This window comes from Taudactylus pleione, unplaced genomic scaffold (assembly GCF_031769625.1).
Source record: "Taudactylus pleione unplaced genomic scaffold, aTauple2 ptg000777l, whole genome shotgun sequence".
NCBI lineage: Eukaryota > Metazoa > Chordata > Amphibia > Anura > Myobatrachidae > Taudactylus > Taudactylus pleione.
Genome location: NW_028285179.1, coordinates 1,658,350 through 1,677,082, shown reverse-complemented (window position 1 = coordinate 1,677,082; position 18,733 = coordinate 1,658,350). Strand labels below are relative to the sequence as shown.

The following is an 18,733-nucleotide window of genomic DNA, read 5'->3' as shown; positions in this document are numbered from 1 at the left end:
GACCAAATTGTAATGGCTAGACGACTATTTCAGAGCATTTCCAAAATGTCAGGCCTTGTGGGGTATTCTTGGTATGCTGTAGTTAGTACCTACTAAAAGTAGTCCAGGAAAAAACAACTGATGAACAAGTGATTTATATGTGTGGGGAGTGAAGACTAGCCCACCTAGTCCAATCCTACATAAGAATTGCTTATAAAGTTAATGCTAGCTAAGATAGAAAGGTGTCAGAACACAGAGTGCATTTTTTCTTGTTGCGTGTTGGGCTGTGTAGCTGTAGACTGGTTAGAATATCCATGCTGACCCCCGTTCACCACTGAAAGTATCTACAATGGATACATGAGCATCAGACATGAACCATGGAGCAAAGAAAGAAGGTGGCCTGGTCTGATGAAACACATTTTCTTTTACATCATGTGGATAGCCAGGTACTTTTGTGTTGTTTACCTGGTGAAGAAAGCAAGTCGGCAGAGGCAGTGTGAAGCTCTAGGCAATGTTTTACTGAGAAACCTTGGGTCCTAGCATTAATGTGAATGCTACTTTGATATATACCACCAACCGTAGCATTGTTGCAGACCAGGTACACCCATTCATGGAAACAGTATTTCCTGATAGTAGGAGAATCTGCCCTGCCAGGAATGGTTTGAGGAGCATGACAAAGAGTTGAAGGTGTTGACTTGGATTCAAATTCCCCAAAACTCAATCTGATAGAACATCTGTGGGATGTGCTGGAAAAACAAGCCATAGCCATGGAGGCCCCACCTTGCAAATTACAGATATTAAATGATCTGCTGCTAATATCTTGTTGTCATATACCACAGGACACCTTCAGAGGTCTTGTGGAGTCCATACCATGATGGGTCAGAGCTATTTTGGCAGCATGAGGGGGACCTATACAATATTAGACAAATGCTTTTAAGGTTAATGCTGAAGGGTGTAAGTTGTCTGAAGGTATGGAAGCTTCTATATACATGTTTACTAAGAAACTAGAAATATAAGACAGCAATCAATGGTCTAGAAATGCTAATCATAATACTATTGAAAAGTGCAAGGTACAAGAGATTTCTTTCAGCGAACAGGAAGCATAACATGGACATTACCTAAGTTGACTATTCATAATCACAAGACACATGCACAACCTGTACACACCTTTAACCCCTTTTGAGTGGGGCTCGTCATCCGCATACCTTATAATTGTGGATGAAAGAGGAGGGACTTTAAATATACATGAGCAGTTAGGTTTCAGCACGGATCTTCCTGCCAAGTTCAGATCTCAGAAGAAGGCAAAATGTCATCTTTCACACACGTCTGTGCCGAGATGTCCATGAAAAATAAAGTTTTGCTTCGTTCTGAGATCAAAACTTTGCGGGAAGATCTGAGCCAAAATCGGACCGCTGATCTTTAACTTTTAGTCCTCTTTTTCAGACTTTGTGCCCCTATAGAGATTATTGCCTAGTGATCCATATGATTACCAGGCTAAACCCACAGTACTACAGAAAAATCATGGAGTCCACAGGCGGTGGAAGGTCTCCACCCACCTGGCATCCATAAAATCTGAAGTGCCCATTTCAAATGATGGGTCCTCTTAGTACTTATTGCCTGGTGATTGCATATGATCACCGTACAATGTTACCCTGTGCTTAAGAAAATATGTGTTTTCCGTATATGGATTGAAGGATATATCACCCACCACTATGAAAATAAATTGTTTTTCATAGATAGGGAAGGACACATTGTGCCCTGTCTTCCCCCATACTGGCCTGCATACAACATTGGAGTGCCAGCCAATAACTGAATCAGTACACAAAAACATTTTTACACAGATGGGGATATCTAAAGCCATTATCTCCACCATCATGTCAAATAAAACAAAAATTGTCTCTTTAATGCGGTAAATTGTCTAGTTTATAAAATAGTAGGCATTGTTGGGCTACCATATTCTTCCAAAACACATAGTAAACATTTAAATACATACAGCAAAATGTTTTAAAAAAAATAAATTTTCAATTCAAGAAAAGCTTTTTTTTGTCCAAACCTACAGAAATTATGCTGCTTTATACTATTTTGTAAAGGTGGATTATTGTCGAAACAAGAAGCACAAAATATTTCTTTATGGTATTTATAAGACAAAAATCAAGTTTGCTTTTAAATCCCTCTCTTGAAATTTAATTAAAAAACACTTTTTTGCCCATTTGGGTTAAAAAAAGTTTTACGTGATAGAATGAGTAAATAGACATAGTATTTTTTGACAATACAAAGTCTTCTGAAAAAAAAAAAACAGGGTACAGGTACAAAATAAAAACACCAGTGATATTGATGTTGAATCGTGATGAGCGCTTATGTCCGCAGCATAAGGGCGAGAAAACCCTCATCAACGGAGAATTAAAAAGCACACATACTGTACATCCATCATACAGTTTAAAAAGGAAGAACGAACGCTAATATTAGGGATTAGAAATGGAAAATAGGTATATGAAAAATCAGTATGCAAAAATGAAACAGCAATAAGATAAGAAATAAATGTACATAGGTTTTTTTTTCTGTTTATTTTCACTCATTTTTTCTGTTTTAATTTTAATTAATTTATTACATTTATTACTTTTTCATATACCTATTTTCCATTTCTAATCCCTATTATTAGCACTCATTTCTTCCTTTTTAAACATTATAATTTCATTTTACTGAGTAGCTTTTAATCAAAACATTTAGCACAGTTCATTTTACATATTTTATCCATCATACAGTAACACACACTTCACCTTCCATGTTACGCATAGTAACCAATCAGATTCTAGCTATCATGTAACTAGTATATTTTATAAATAAAAGCTACAATCTGATTGGTTGCTATGGGTAACAGCTCCACTTGTCCTCTCTTAAAGGTTTGATAATTGTCTCCCTAATGGGGGGTATCCACTTGTAGATATACAAACGACAGCATGATTACGACATTGCAATCGTGCTGTCGTTTGTATAGCTAGTGATGTGCTTAGACTGAACATTCACTCGTTCAGTCCCGGCACATCCCTCATCCCTGCACATGCTGAACCTGACGAGATCGTCAGTTTGACCTGCATGTACGGGCGATGTAGGATGTCAGAAGCGACCAGTGGGCATGTGCAGAGCTGGCCGCTTCTGACCAAAACATGCCCGATGCATGCGCGATTTGCAAGCGATTGCACGATAACAATGTCGTTATCGTACAATCGCTTGGCTAAATCGCTAAGTGGATACCCATCTTAAGTCTGAGCTCATCTAGGAATGATTTCCCTTCTTTCTGTCATGCTTTGTATCTAAATAATAAAACAATTATTTAAATTTTCCATCATCAACCCATGTAGTAAGAAATTCCCAATCTTAACCAAAAAATGTACAACCCCTTCTAATGATGAAAGCATCTTTGAACCCCTCAGAACATCTAATCATGATATGTTAGTCTGTGTTATACAATCATTTTATGCTAATTTTTTACACAGGTCTCCAGGAACATGGCATCCGTGCTAAATTCCCGGAGACTTTTCTACTGCGCAAAGTTCCAGGACTCTGGAGATGTAAGTATAATTATGTGGATGCAGGGTGAGGCCCCTGTGTATACCACAGTCCCTGCACCCATAATACATATGCCAATATTTCCACCAATGCTGTGGAACTGAACCAAATATGAAGGAGTCCATGAAGAAATATTGGTCCACCATTTACTGACCATCTCTCCTTATGACATCTAGTGGTTAGTTTGCATGCATTTTATTTAGACATAATTGTACCTCTTCTTGTTCTACACAAGTAATAACTATTGCATTCGCTGCATTCCCAGCCGCAAGTTAATGCCCACCTGACACCAATTGGATTATCTTTATTGACTTTATCATACTTTACAATTTATACTGACCTCACCAATACACTATACCCCTTGTCAGCCCATTCAAGTTTTGCTTTAGTATTAATTCCCCTTTTGTCTACCACAGAGCGCTTCCCTCTTTTATATATTTACGGCTCTAATTTTTGGAAGGAAGGACAACCCTTTGGGATAGCAGCTAGTGGTACAATACGAACCCTTCTATAGGAGCGCAGACCGTTTATTAATTTTATATCCTAAATATATAGTGGACTTACCTAAATTAGTGGGGATTTCAGGGCAGAAAGTTATATTTTCCATTTCCACCATTTCAGAACTTTGGAGAGAGGTTAAAGATATATTTCTCACTGGAATAAAAATAAAACATTGTTAAATACATAAAACAATATGTACCCATTGAAATTTCATTAAAGAGTTATATGGTCATAACTAATTTTTCAATTAAGTTCAAGAAGTTAAAAAAAAACAAAAAATCATTATCAATAAAGTTCAAACAAATATACCACGAAACAAAAACATGCACACTTTCATTGGTACACGGATGTCAGTTAGATCAATAAATACTTAAACAAACTAGTAAACACCCAACCCTGTGAATCAGGATGCTTTACATAAGGATCATTAGAAGCAAAATGGCACAGGATGGTTATGACTGCACGATATTAATATTTTAATATTAACATAACAGTAGCCTGAAACAAAGTAGCAGCATTGTAATAACACATCCACACAAACTCTGGTCCATCATACAGCACTACATAAAACAACAAACCAATGAAGCAATCTATAAACATTTAAAACAAAAACTGCACATTAAAGGCCTGATCTGGTGTTTGACACATGTCCATCTTCTGACGACACAAATGTGCTATGCATTACAGTGCAAGTATGGCCCATACACCAGCATGCCCATACACCAAACAGTTGCCAGGACTTGCAGAGACTAGCATTTCTACATAATTACATATAAAGCCAGTCCTCACAGTAAAGCAAGAATTGACCTTTTAGCATAGAGATGGTTTTACATTTTACGTGTGTGCTCCCCTAAAGCTTTCTGCCCCATTTTGGCCATTCTGAAACTAGTTCACGTTTTGACATAGGATCCCTGTTGCTGCGGTCCCTGTATTAGAGTAGCCAGACCTGTCTGCTGCTCTTTGCCACAACACTCACTTTCTCCCCAGGTTAGCAGTTACCTGCCTAAGGTTACTTATATCTTTTATTTAAATGACATTGTCAGATTCCAACCAAAGCACTACCCACAGTCCAAGAACCAGAGCACACAATGGACACAGGCTTTATTGGAGATTGCCTAGGGCGCCATTGCTCCAGGGGGGCACCCAGCATCATGTCAACCAGCACACACTGACAGGATGAGTTTCCAGGAGATGTGGCCTTTCAGCAGCAGCGCTATAGTCAGTGCATATTTTGACAATACTACAATCCCAAAAAAATCCCTGACCTTAGGCCTCTGCTGGGAGAGGTCACGTTGTTCCATTCTCTCTCTCCACCATTGTATCTATTCAGATGGTCTCAGATTTAAAAATATTTTTACAATGGCTGTAAAACCAGTGACTGTTCAAGCCTACAGTACTTGTGCAATGTGCTATTGATCCTGTTATAATCAATCAGGAAGATTTTGATGTACTTTGTGTGCTCCAGTTGTAGAAAGACGTTGGCTTCCTCAGTTGGAAGTATTGTAACAGCAGATCCAAGTAGTTGGACAGCCAAGTGCATACTAAACACTATCACCACTTGCCAGACTATATACCCTCACTGATTGACTTCCAGCGCCGCCCAGAGAGCACACTGCATGTTGGGACACCATATAAACTTAAAAGTATACAAATTGATCCAGCGCTTACCATAGCCCATTATAGAGGCTCAAGATATAAACGAGGATGCACCTACCTTATTGGGTGTAATGCTGTGAACACTGGTCCTGATTCAGAGCCGGGCACTCTGACAGACCGCTCGCTCTGAATCAGGGCCGTCCCTGCTCCTTTTTGGAGCGGCCTCCTGGCCGCTCGCATAGCTGTGGGTGACCACCCACATCTATAGCGAGTGGCCAAAATGATGGTCGTGATGATCAAGACCATTGCGACCATCGGGCTTGCGACGAGACCCTGCGGTAGGGTCTCGCTGCCGCAAGCCCAGGAGTGCTTTTGGCTCTATCAGAGCCAAAAGCACTCCCACTGACATCACTAGTGATGTCAGTGGGGCCGGACCCAGACGGTAGACGTTCTCATGGAAACACCTCCGTCTGGGCAGCCACGCCCCCGGCACGCCCACCAAAGGGGGCGTGCTGTCAATCACCATCGACAGCACGCCCCCTTTGGTGCGAGACCCTTAACGACTGCTTGGCCATCGTTATACTGGTCTCGTGCATGTGCACGACGGAGGCACCTCCGTCGTGCGCATACGCACTTGGGCACCATCGACCCGCTTGCTAGCGCTCAGCGATCGCGAGCAGGTCTGAATAAGGCCCACTGGTCTTGATTCAGAGACGGATGCTCTGAAAGAGCGCTTACTCTTAATCTGGGTGTTTTTTTTAATTTTTGTGCTGCCTCCTGGCCACTCGCATAGCTGTGGGTGGCCAGGATGATGGTCATGAGGGTCAGGGTCTCGTGGCCGCAAGCCCCAGAGAGCTTCTGGCTCTAATAGAGCCGGAAGCTCTCCCACTGACATCACTGGTAATGTCAGTGGGGCCGCCCACAAAATGCCAGCTTTCGCTTAGGAACGCCTCCTTTTGTGTAGCCACCCCCCCGCCACGCCTACAAAACTGGGTGAGCTGTCGATCAACATCAATAGCCGCCCCTTTTGTAGTGAGCCACGGAGCGAGAGCATTTCTCTCTCGCTCCGGGGCTTGCGCATGCGCAGTGTGGCTGCTGCACACCATCAACTCGCTCGTGAGTGTTCAAGCGGGTCTGAATCAGGCCCTGTGTGCATATCAGAAAAACATCAGCTATCGTCATAGCTATCAAACACTAAAACAAGCAACACTGTGGAACGCACAGCCCGAACCAGAAGTCTACTGGTCACATGTTGGGCTGTCTTGGTAACACAGCTGATACACCAAAAAACATACACTAAAGAAGGTATAGATATAGACAATAACCTGTACTATACACCACACACCCACCGCAAAGTGGACATGTAGTGAACCTCGCCAACACTTGTCTGACATGAGCCTCAAAACCGGAAGCGGCATGTGCTCCACAGCCGTGGAATGCACATCCAGCCACATCGGAAGTTCCATATCAATATCTCCAATTATCCATAGCTGCATAGAGCCATCTAATGGAGAATAATGAGTACTACACATAATGGAAATAACTCTTACACACAGTCAATCAGTGTGTTAATATAGACTGGCTAATCATTAAACACCACATAAGTGAAACATACAATATTAATAGGGGAATTCAATATGGAGTGAAAACTCAGTTTTTGCGTTAATATCGCACCTATGACGTCATTATCGCAGGTTTTAGTTTTACACTGTATTCAATTTCAAAGACTTTTCGCAGGTTCGAAAAGTCTTTGAAAAAAAACGGGGATAACTTTTCACCACTGAATAGGTGGTGAAAAAAAGTGCAGAATTGGGGTTTAGGGGTGCAGGCTTAAAAAAAATAGCCTGCACCCCTGGGAGTGACATTTTAAAAAAATAGGGACACCCAAAAAATGTATTTAAAAATTGGGGTCAATAAAAAAATGTGAAAAAAGTGTTTAAAAATAGGGAAATAGGTTTAGGGCTATTCTGCAAGTATGTGGCAGGTGTATTCTAGAATAGGCTATTAGCGGCAGGTGCATAGTTGCAGAATTTTTAAAAACTTATTTTAGTGACATAAAAATATGCTAGTACCCATTTTCATGTACCCCAAATTTGATGGGACCACTTAAAAAATTGAAAAAAATAACCTAAGTGCTCTTCTGCAACACTTCTTCAATGTCGGGAAAAAAACACCTGCTGCAGCTATTTAAATCCCTGACTTTCATTTGAAGGCTAAAACGGGGGTACCCATAGTAATCCCCCATGTTTTTACAACTTTAGAGAGGGTCCTACAATTTTTTCCATGAAAATTTCGTTGTTTATCGCAAATCCCACTTCGCCAGGTCCCGTTTTCGTAGATTTTATATTGAATATGGGGATAAAGCGGGCGCACGCCGGATACTTTATCCCTGAAAAATCTCCGATGTGGAATACCCCTCTTAAAATCACTACGAATAATACAAAAATAGAACCAGAAAATAATAATGAAACAAAAAAATGAAAAATAAAAAAATCAATAATCGAAGAAAATGTTTTTAGAATGTGTTGGTTCGTTACACATTAACAAAATATTGTCCCGAGTTTGGTCATTTCAAAAAAATGTTATAGGGATTCGATTAATTTAGTCCTCTTGGGGCCAATGTGTCCAACTCAAAAATCCATCTTGCTTCGCATTTACGCAAATCCAGTTCTCAGTCAACTCCCCTCTTGGGTACTGGTATATGATCTATAATCATACATTTAAGGCTTACGACGGAGTGTCCTTGTTAAAGATAATGAACGGCCACTGGTTTATCAGATATCTTCAGCTCAAGAGTCGCTTGGATCGTAGAATGGTGGTTGGCCATCCGTTCACGAAAACAGCTCTTGGTCATCCCTACATAATATAATCCACATGGGCATATCAGGATGTACACCACAAAGTCCATCATGCAGTGTAACCTGTGTTTAATCCTGATTCTTTTTCCATTATGTGGATGGGAAAAAGTGATCTGCATGCTGTACAATCAGCACACTTGAAGCAACCATCTTTCTGTTTAGGAAGCCATGTGGTTTTTTTTAGTCCTGGCTTCAACATTGGTCGCATTAATAGGTCTCGTAAATTCGGACCACGTCTGTACGCACATGCAGGTGATTTTTTATCGAGTGCTGCCAAATCCGGATTTGATGATATCACCGACCAATGCTTCTCAATGATTTTCCCGGACCAGTGTGATGTTGTATTGAAAGTACTAGAAAAAAGATTCCTAGTAGGATCCAATTTGGAGCCTCTAACCAAATCCAACTTTGAGTGCCAATTTGTAGCCTTACGCAAACATCTTTGTATTGTGTTGGAAGAATAGCCCCTTGCCAAAAGCGCTCAGACATTTTGTCAATCTGAGTTAACGCTGTAGTGCTAGAGGAATTATTTCTCAAAATGCGTAAAAACTGCGATATTGGTAAATTTTCTTTAAGGTGGCTTGGATGTTGGCTTTTAGAATGCAAAAGAGTATTTCGGTCTGTCTCTTTCCTATATAAAGTTGGTCCGAGTAAATCACCATCCCGGAACACTGTAACATCGAGAAAATTAATCTTCGTTTGGTGAATGTTACTTGTGAAATACTGTGTATGATACATTAAATTAAAATGTACACTGTAACCTTCAACTGGCAGGAACTGATGTGATTGAATAAACATACCATGTAAATATATATAAATGAAAATGATGTTAATCATCAAGTTGATTATGATGATTAATATAATAATTAAGTTGTTGTGATGTAGTAGGCGCATATATACACAGTATTTGGAGTTGCATATATCTAGCAGCTCGCAATACATATATTGGGCTGCACATATCTAGCAGCCCAGAATACACGTGTTAGGCTGCACATATCTAGCAAGTCACAATACACAATAGGCTGCACATATCTAGCAGCGCACAATACATGTTAGGCTGCACATATCTAGCAGCTCACATTATACATGCTAATCTGCACATTTCTAGCAAGTCACAATAGAAACGTTAGACTGCACATATCTAGCAGCTCAGAATACACATGTTAGGCTGCACATATCTAGCAGCTCAAAATATACATGTTAGGCTGCACATATCTAGCAGCTCAGAATATACATGTTAGGCTGCACATATCTAGCAGCTCACATTATACATGCTAATCTGCACCAGGCTTGCCGACTTTTAGCTCCCTCCTTCCGGGAGGGAGCTGTCGGGCTTACAGGGCTGGGGGCGTGACGTGGCAAAAGGGGGCAGGGCCCGGCAACTGACGTGTTGTTGGGGGCGGAGCATGAGGCGTGACAGCGTGATCGCGTCATCGTGGCTCCGCCCCCTCTGCACAATGCCGTGATTAATGGCATTGTGCAGCCGAGGGCGGAGCCACGATGACGCGATTCAGCGCGAATCGCGTCACCGGTCCCCCTGCTGCCGGTGGTTTTACCTAAAAGTGCTGGGGGGTGTGGGCACATCGCCGGGGCCGGGAGGATTGCCTGCCTTCCAAGGAGGTTGGGAGCGGCACCCGATTTTCGGGAGGCTCCCGACCAAATCGGGAGGGTAGGCAAGTATGACTGCACATTTCTAGCAAGTCACAATAGAAACGTTAGGCTGCACATATCTAGCAGCTCAGAATACACATGTTAGGCTGCACATATCTAGCAGCTCAGAATACACATGTTAGGATGCACATATCTAGCAGCTCAGAATCAGGGCCGGATTGAGGGCTACATGGGCCTGGAGCTGAAAATGACCAAGGGCCTATAATCAAAAGAGAGGAGGTGTGACCAGTGCTGTGAGGGTGTGGCCAGTGCCATGTGGGTGTGTACACCCCCTATACTCTCAGTCCCAATTACTCCCTAAATATGTAAAAGAAAAAAAATGCTTAATTTTGAAAGGTAAATAGAAATACAATTTTACTACTTATGATTTATGGCTGACCGTGTGGACAGCAGATGCCCAGTCAACATCATGTTGTCATGACAATGGGCCTATTTTTATGTGGAGGCCTGGAGCTGTAGCTCCATCCGCCCCATTGTTAATCTGGCCCTGCTCAGAATATAAATGTTAGGCTGCACATATCTTGCAGCTCAGAATACACGTTAGGCTGCACGTATCTAGCAGCTCAGAATACACATGTTAGGATGCACATATCTAGCAGCTCAGAATATACATGTTAGGCTGCACATATCTTGCAGCTCAGAATACACGTTAGGCTGCACATATCTAGCAGCTCAGAATATACATGTTAGGCTGCACATATCTAGCAGCTCAGAATACACACGTTAGGCTGCACATATCTAGCAGCTCAGAATATACATGTTAGGCTGCACATATCTAGCAGCTCAGAATACACACATTAGGCTGCACATATCTTGCAGCTCAGAATACACATGTTAGGATGCACATATCTAGCAGCTCAGAATATACATGTTAGGCTGCACATATCTTGCAGCTCAGAATACACGTTAGGCTGCACATATCTAGCAGCTCAGAATATACATGTTAGGCTGCACATATCTAGCAGCTCAGAATACACACATTAGGCTGCACATATCTAGCAGCTCAGAATACACACATTAGGCTGCACATATCTAGCAGCTCAGAATACACACGTTAGGCTGCACATATCTAGCAGCTCAGAATACACACATTAGGCTGCACATATCTAGCAGCTCAGAATACACACGTTAGGCTGCACATATCTAGCAGCTCAGAATACACACATTAGGCTGCACATATCTTGCAGCTCAGAATACACATGTTAGGCTGCACATATCTAGCAGCTCAGAATACACGTTAGGCTGCACATATCTAGCAGCGCACAATATACCTGCTAATCTGCACATATCTAGCAAGTCATAGATAGAAATGTTAGGCTGCACATATCTAGAAAGAAACAATACACACATAACACACATAACACACATACACTGCACATATCTAGCAGGTCACTATACACAGGTTAGGCTGCACATTTTGAGAAGTATTTCTATTGGTGTGTACACACAGTACAATAGAAATGCCCAATATGAATGATATAGATATCGTTCATCGTTATATCGCTCATGTCGTTCATTTTTAAGTACCAACCAACTTACCCACGACCAACGATGCGCGTTCCCGCATGGACGATAACGGTCCATCGGCCATGCATGCAGGCAAACCTAGACAATTTCATTATCTCTCCATAGGGGTCCGCGTTCGTTGATTGTGGGTCATTTGCATTTTTTTGGTGTGTGGATGACCGATAGCTTTCATCCAGCACACCAGGATTTTTAAGGGCACGATTGTTCAGCGATATCGTTATTGCTGAAGATCATCCCGTGTGTATGCACATATGTTTTGCAGCCAACCCTATCTAACAGGCCATAGGTAAGGCCACTACTGTATCTTTAACATGCAAAGTGTTTATGGTGATCATGGTTACCAGTGTGGTAATTTTAAACACTTGTTGGATGACTGCATTTTGAATATTTGAACTTTAGTCTTACTGCTCAACCAGGTGCCTTTAATTAGCATGTTTTGGAACTATTAGAAGTTTCTTTATCAAGGAGACTTGCAAACAAATAGAGAAAGTTAAACATTTTGAAACCACATCTACTTTTAAATGCCACTCCTTATAGCCATAAAATGTCACACACTGGTTTTTTGTAAGGAATATATTTGCATGTCAACCTGGAACACAGTTGGTATAAAGAACAGCATGTTTAACCCCTTCGCTGCTGAAGGTTTTCTGAATCTTGTGCTGAGGCCACTTTTTGACTTTTGCATTTGTCAAATTCCAACATCAAAATCACTCATTATTTTTTATACAGTACCCATACAAATTATACCTTGCTTAGTTTTTTTCCAGAAGACATTGCAGTTTCAGAAAATACAATTAGTAGTATTTTCTCTCTAATGTCTTAATATATAAAAATAACTGACCAAGTGTGGATTAAAAACATGTCCTGACCAGTAGCGTAAATACATCCCAGGTGTCCGGAGGCAAGACAAATGTTGGTGCCCCCAATTAAAGTTAACCAACCCCCCAGCACCTATGCCAGCCCCAGCTGCTGCCGCCCACCTATGCAGTTCCACCCGGAAGTGGTCCCCCTATGCGGTACCTCCAGTAGTTGTCCCCCTATGCAATGCCCCCAGTTGTAATGCACTTGTAGTGCCCCCAGTAGTAATGCTACCTGCAGTGCCCCAGTAGTAATTTCCCTTGAAGAGCCCCCAGTAGTAAGGGCCCCTGCAGTGCCCCCAGTTGTAGTGCTCCCAATAGTGCCCCCAGTAGTAAGCCTCCTGTAGTGTCCCCAGTAGTAAGGCCCCTGTAATGCCCCCAGTAGTAAGCCCCCTGTAGGGCCCCCAGCAGTAAGCCCCCATAGTGCCCCCAGTAGAGCCCTCCCAGTAATGCTCCCTGTAATGCCCCCAGTAGTAAGCCTCCTGTAATGCCCCCAGTAGTAAGCCCCCTGTAGTGCCCCCAGTAGTAAGCCCCCTGTAGGGCCCCCAATAGTAAGCTCCAATAGTGCCCCCAGTAGTAAGTCCCCTGTAGTGAGCACCCCCCAGTAATGCCCTCTGTAGTAAGCCCCTGTAGTGAGCACCCCCCCAGTAATGCCCCCTGTAGTAAGCCCATGCACTGAGCACCCCCCCAGTAATGCCCCCTGTAGTAAGCCCTTGTAGTGAGCACACCCCCAGTAATGCCCCCTGTAGTAAGCCCCTGTAGTGAGTAACCCCCCAGTAATGCCCTCTGTAGTAAGCCCCTGTAGTGAGCAACCCACCCAGTAATGCCCCCTGTATTAAGCCCCTGTAATGAGCACCCCCCCGCACCGCGCGCGCACACACACACACGCACACACAAAAAATAGATAACACTTACCTTAATCCCCGCTCCAGTGCTGCTGCCTTCCGGCCCTGGTGCCCGCTCCTCGGAACTATGGGAGTGACGTCATGACATCATTCCCATAGTGCACTGCGGGACCCGGAGCTCAGGAGTGTGCTCCGGCTGGCACCGGGGGAGGGGGAGAGAAGGAGCCGAGGGCTGGTAACACACTCAGCGGGCACCTGCAGTGCCAGATTAAGGTCCATAAGGGCCTGGAGTTGATATTTATGAAGGGCCTATTGTATGCTGCCGTAGGGGTGTGACTAGTATCACAGGGGTGTGACTAATGATGTGGGGGGCATGACTACTGTGTTGGGGTATGGTCTGTACAGGGGGTGTGGCTAGCACCATGATTGGCATAGCTAGTGCCTATTTTCAACCACCCTAATGATCTTACCCTCTTCGCATATATATATATTTGTCGTTGTTCCCCCCCACACACACACACATTTTGGTAGGCCGGTAGTAGTCACCTATCACACCACCTTTGTGCAGGTACAGTTGCAAGTATTACTGCCTGTACTACACTACCTTACCCACCACCCATCTTTAATTCCTCTCACTGTTTGCACCCCTCTAGGTCTGTATGTCCTGTATTGTTTACCCCTCCCCCCATAACTGTATGTGTTGCACTAAGCTTCCCACCTTATCTGTATGTTCTGTAATGTGCTACCCCCTCATCTGTATGTTCTGTGTTGTGCTACCCCCCATCTGTATGTTCTGTGTTGTGCTACCCCTCAGCTGTATGTTCTGTAATGTGCTATACCCTAATCTGTATGTTCTGTGTTGTGCTACCCCTCAGCTGTATGTTCTGTGTTGTGCTACCCCCTCAGTTGTATGTTCTGTGTTGTGCTACTCCCTCAGTTGTATGTTCTGTGTTGTGCTACCCCCACAGTTGTATGTTCTGTGTTTTGCTACCCCCTCTGGTGTATGTTCTGTGTTGTGCTACTCCCTCATCTGTATGTTCTGAGTTGTGCCACCCCCTCTGCTGTATGTTCTGTGTTGTGCTACCCCCCTCAGTTGTATGTTCTGTGTTGTGCTACTCCCTCAGTTGTATGTTCTGTGTTGTGCTACCCCCTCAGTTGTATGTTCTATGTTGTGCTACCCCCTCATTTGTATGTTCTGTGTTGTGCTACCCCTCAGCTGTTTGTTCTGTGTTGTGCTACCCCTCAGCTGTATGTTCTGTGTTGTGCTACTCCCTCATCTGTATGTTCTGTGTTGTGCTACCCCCTCATCTGTATGTTCTGTGTTGTGCTACCCCTCAGCTGTATGTTCTGAGTTGTGCTACCTCTCAGCTGTATGTTCTGAGTTGTGCTACCCCTCAGCTGTATGTTCTGTGTTGTGCCCCCTTCCCCCTTCTGTGTTGATTATTATGTTCTCTCCCCCTTCCCTGTGTCCATTATTATGCCCCCTGTCCATTATTATACCCTCCCCTCTGTGTCCACAATTATGTCCTCTCCCCCGTGTCCATTATTTTGCCCCCCCTGTGTCCATTATTGTCCCCCTCTGTTCTTTATTATGCCCCCCACTTAGTCCATTATTATGTTCCCCACCCTGTATCTATTATGCCCCCACTCTGTGTCCATTATTATGTGCCATCCACCCTCTGTGTCCATTATTATGCCCCCACTCTGTGTCCATTATTATGTGCCATCCCCCCTCTGTGTCCATTATTATGACCCCCCTCTGTGTCCATTATTATGACCCCCCTCTGGCATTATTATGCCCCCCCTGTGTCCATTATTATGCCCCCCCTGTGTCCATTATTATGCCCCCCGATCTGTGTGCATTATTATGTCCTCCCCCTCTGTGTTCATTAGTATGTGCCATCCACCCTGTGTCCATTATTATTATGTCCCTCCCTGTGTCCATTATAATATCCTCACCCCCCGTGTCCATTATGTGCCCCCCTCTGTGTCCATTATTATGTTGTCCCCCCGGTGTCCATTATTATGTCCCCCTTCTGTGTGCATTAGTATGTGCCATCCCCCCTCTGTGTCCATTATTAAGCCCCTGTGTCTATTATTATGTCCCCCATCTGAGTGCATTATTATGTCCCCCCATCTGTGTGCATTATTGTCAGCCATCACCCCACCTGTGTCCATTATGGTGTTCCTCCCCTCCTCCGTAGTTCACTTACTTTGTCTTTTGTCTGTTCCTCTGCCTCAGCTCCTCCTCCAGGCTTACACTTTCCAAGGGTCTTCTCCCCACTGGCACTGACAGGAAGGGCAGGTCAGGTGCGTCTCTTCCAGTCTTTATTTCGTCCGTGGTCTGGCACCCACCCATGAGAGCCCGATGCGCCAGCACTTATGTGACGTCACGCAGCGTGAATCACATGGCATGGAAGTGGAGCTGAGGCACCCTATTTGGCGCAGGGAGGGCTTGTGAAATTAAGCCTTCCACTGCGCCGCTCTTTAAATTGATGTAATGCCACCAGGACTCGGAGGACTAAGAGGTTCTCCTGGGTGGGCGAGGGAATGGGCACGTCTGGAGGTGGTTGTTTTGGGTGTGGTTTGAAAGGGCTGGACCCAGGACGGCCGCTTGTTCTGACAAGAAGAATAAATATTCTCGTCTTGTCACCAGCGGAACCTCTTGGTGGTGAGGGCCTATTTACATGGGAGGACCTGGAGCTGCAGCTCCACCCACCCCATTGTTAATCCGGACCTGGGTGCCCAGCAAATGGAGGCTGCACCCCCCGTAGTTACGCCACTGGAGGTGGAGCGCCGATCACAGGTGCTCCTTCTCCATGTAGCTCCCCAGCAGTGGCCGGCTCAGATGACAATGGAGCCAGGTGCCCCCTTCAGGGCTGGCGCCCGGCGGCAAATGACTTCATTGTCTCCAGGAGTTCTGCCACTGGTCCTGACTCACTGACTCATCATCGCTCAGCCCAAACTCCTGGACCTACAGTAGGAACATGAAATTCAGGGAGTATATTCCTTCCATGATGTAAACACCCACTAAGAAGGGATTTTTCCAAATTTGACTCCTAATGTGGTGAAAAGGCGTAAAACGTTTCCTCCCCCTGTGCAATATCCTGACTGACTGACTGATCAATGCCCAACCTAGAATAATGAAATTCAGGGAGTGTATGCTTTCCATGACCCTAAGAGGCTGAAAAGGGGTAAAATGTTTCCTCTCAGCCAAGATGAACACATACCTCCCAACTGTCATGCATTCAAGTTGACAGTCTGGTTTGTGCCCCGCGGTGGGGAGAAAGTTGAGGAGTGCTCAGTGGGTAAGTACCAGAAGAATAGATTCCTTGCGCATTCGCACGGCATATAATCATAGTGTAAGAGGAACACGGGGGCAGCCCAGCATCTCAGAGAGTACTGGGCATGCACCCACAGTGATGTAATCCAGGGGGTTCCGCAAGGCTCTACCCATTTCCCCAATGCTCTACCCCGTCTTCGGATGTGCATGTGCCTTCGGCATGTCCCGCATCAAGGATGGGCAGAGTTGGGAGGTATGGATTGGGTGACATAGTCTAATGCCCCATAAATGTGCCCCATTGATTGGTGACAGTGGGGAGAAATAAGGCTGGCTTAGTGCACCCACTCCCACAGCTATGCTAGCCCCATTTCTCCCAACTGTCACCAATGAATGGGACACATTTATGGGGAATTACACTCTTCCCCACTAGAATAATGAGTGTCCTCACGCAACATGTAATGCTCAAAGTCCATTATAGAACAGTGTCTTTACATTTTTTGTCCATTATAGAACAGTCTCTTCATATTTTCCGTAAATATTATTTACTATTTATCTTTTTAACAATAGGTACATACATCAGATAATAGCTTATACTCTATAATGTAGAGGTAAAACACCTTTGTTGCATCGCTCGGGCCTTCTCAGCATCAAATCTGGTGCATTAATTTCTGAAACATCAGTAGTATGAACATTGGCCTTTGACCTCCGCAAATCATGAAAAATGTATATTCTTGACCAACACCACATACTGCCCTTGTGGCAACCGGTCCACACATGAATGTCAAAAGGTCTACAGGGTCATTTAAATGGTTGACCATGGGGGTCCTCCACCACTCTACTATAGGTAAGTCCTCTTGGAGTAGTGGCAGAACTTCAGCGGTGCATAATTTCAAATGGTCATGTGGTACCGTGCGAAGTTGTCCATCACTTTCTCTATGAATTTGGTAGGCGTGCAGGTCATCAACAGGAAAACCAACAATTGTATAAGGGACGGCCTCCCACATGGCGTCCAACTTTTCCTCTTCCAGATTTTGTATACCACTTGTAATGAAGTAGCTCTGGCATCTGTATTATAATTTCTCTCTTGATGTTGATGTGCAGTCTCCATCCTCTTTTCAACAATCTCTCGGGCAATCTCTATGCGGTGCTGATGCTTGCAAACCCTGTGCAGTCACAGGTCCATCCAATTCGGGAGTCAACTCTAAGGGGTAAATTTACTAAGATGGGAGTTCTATTTAAGAAGTGATGTTGCCCGTACAGGGGTGTCTAAGTTTGCATCTCTGCATCTCGCTCCACCATGGAGTCTCGCTGCTAGTGACAGCCGAATGTCATGTCATTGTGCTCTGTTGAGCCGCAGGCACCTTCTCTCCAAGTACATCCTGGAAGTCGACTTGAATAATCATTGCCACCGGGCAATTTTTGAAAAGTCATATCGGGTAATTGTGTGGATTTAGTATGTGGACTGGCACCCTTCCACACTGGGGTCACACGTCAGGTCTTGCTGCAGCGTGCACGGGGGTCCAGCACACTCACCCGCATGCCCACTTGCACAGCTATGCCAGTCCAATTTCTACCTATATGTAATGCCCCATATATGTGCCCTATTCATTGGTGACAGTGGGGAGAAATGTGGCTGGCACATCTGTGGGAGTGGGTGCACAGGTGAGCGTGCTGGACCCCCTCACACACACACTGCAGCAAGACCAGATGTGTGACCCCAGCCAGGGACATCCTGGTGCCCAACTGGAGAGGAAGAAAATAGGGCTCACCAGCCACTGGTCTTCGGTTGGGGAAGCCTGGTGAGGACCTGAGCAGCGCTGCTGATCAGTCGCCGGACCAGAGAAGCCGCCACCACTGTTAACCGCATTTTGCAGTGGAAAGTATCGGAGGGCATGGGAGACAGCAGGGAAAGCCATGGACCAATCTGGCAGCAGTGTTCCTAAGCTGGCCCAGGACCTGTGAGAGGTGGAGATGAAGGCAGTGGCCGGGACTACCTCACCTCCAAGTGCCTGAAGTAAGGAGGTGGACTGGAGGGCACAACTCCCCAGG

The 18,733-nt window shown here is 44.4% G+C and overlaps 1 protein-coding gene across 3 annotated transcripts in view; it reads right to left on the bottom strand.

Annotated features, from left to right (window-relative positions):
* LOC148475120 (beta-1,4-galactosyltransferase 1-like) overlaps window positions 1–18,733 on the bottom strand; it is a 247,214-nt gene that overhangs the window by 123,248 nt on the left and 105,233 nt on the right. For all 3 annotated transcript variants that reach the window (XM_088457705.1, XM_088457704.1, XM_088457706.1), the window contains one exon: window positions 4,111–4,200. In XM_088457705.1, coding sequence (XP_088313831.1) covers window positions 4,111–4,200 — 90 coding nt within the window. The remainder of the gene's footprint in view (window positions 1–4,110; window positions 4,201–18,733) is intronic.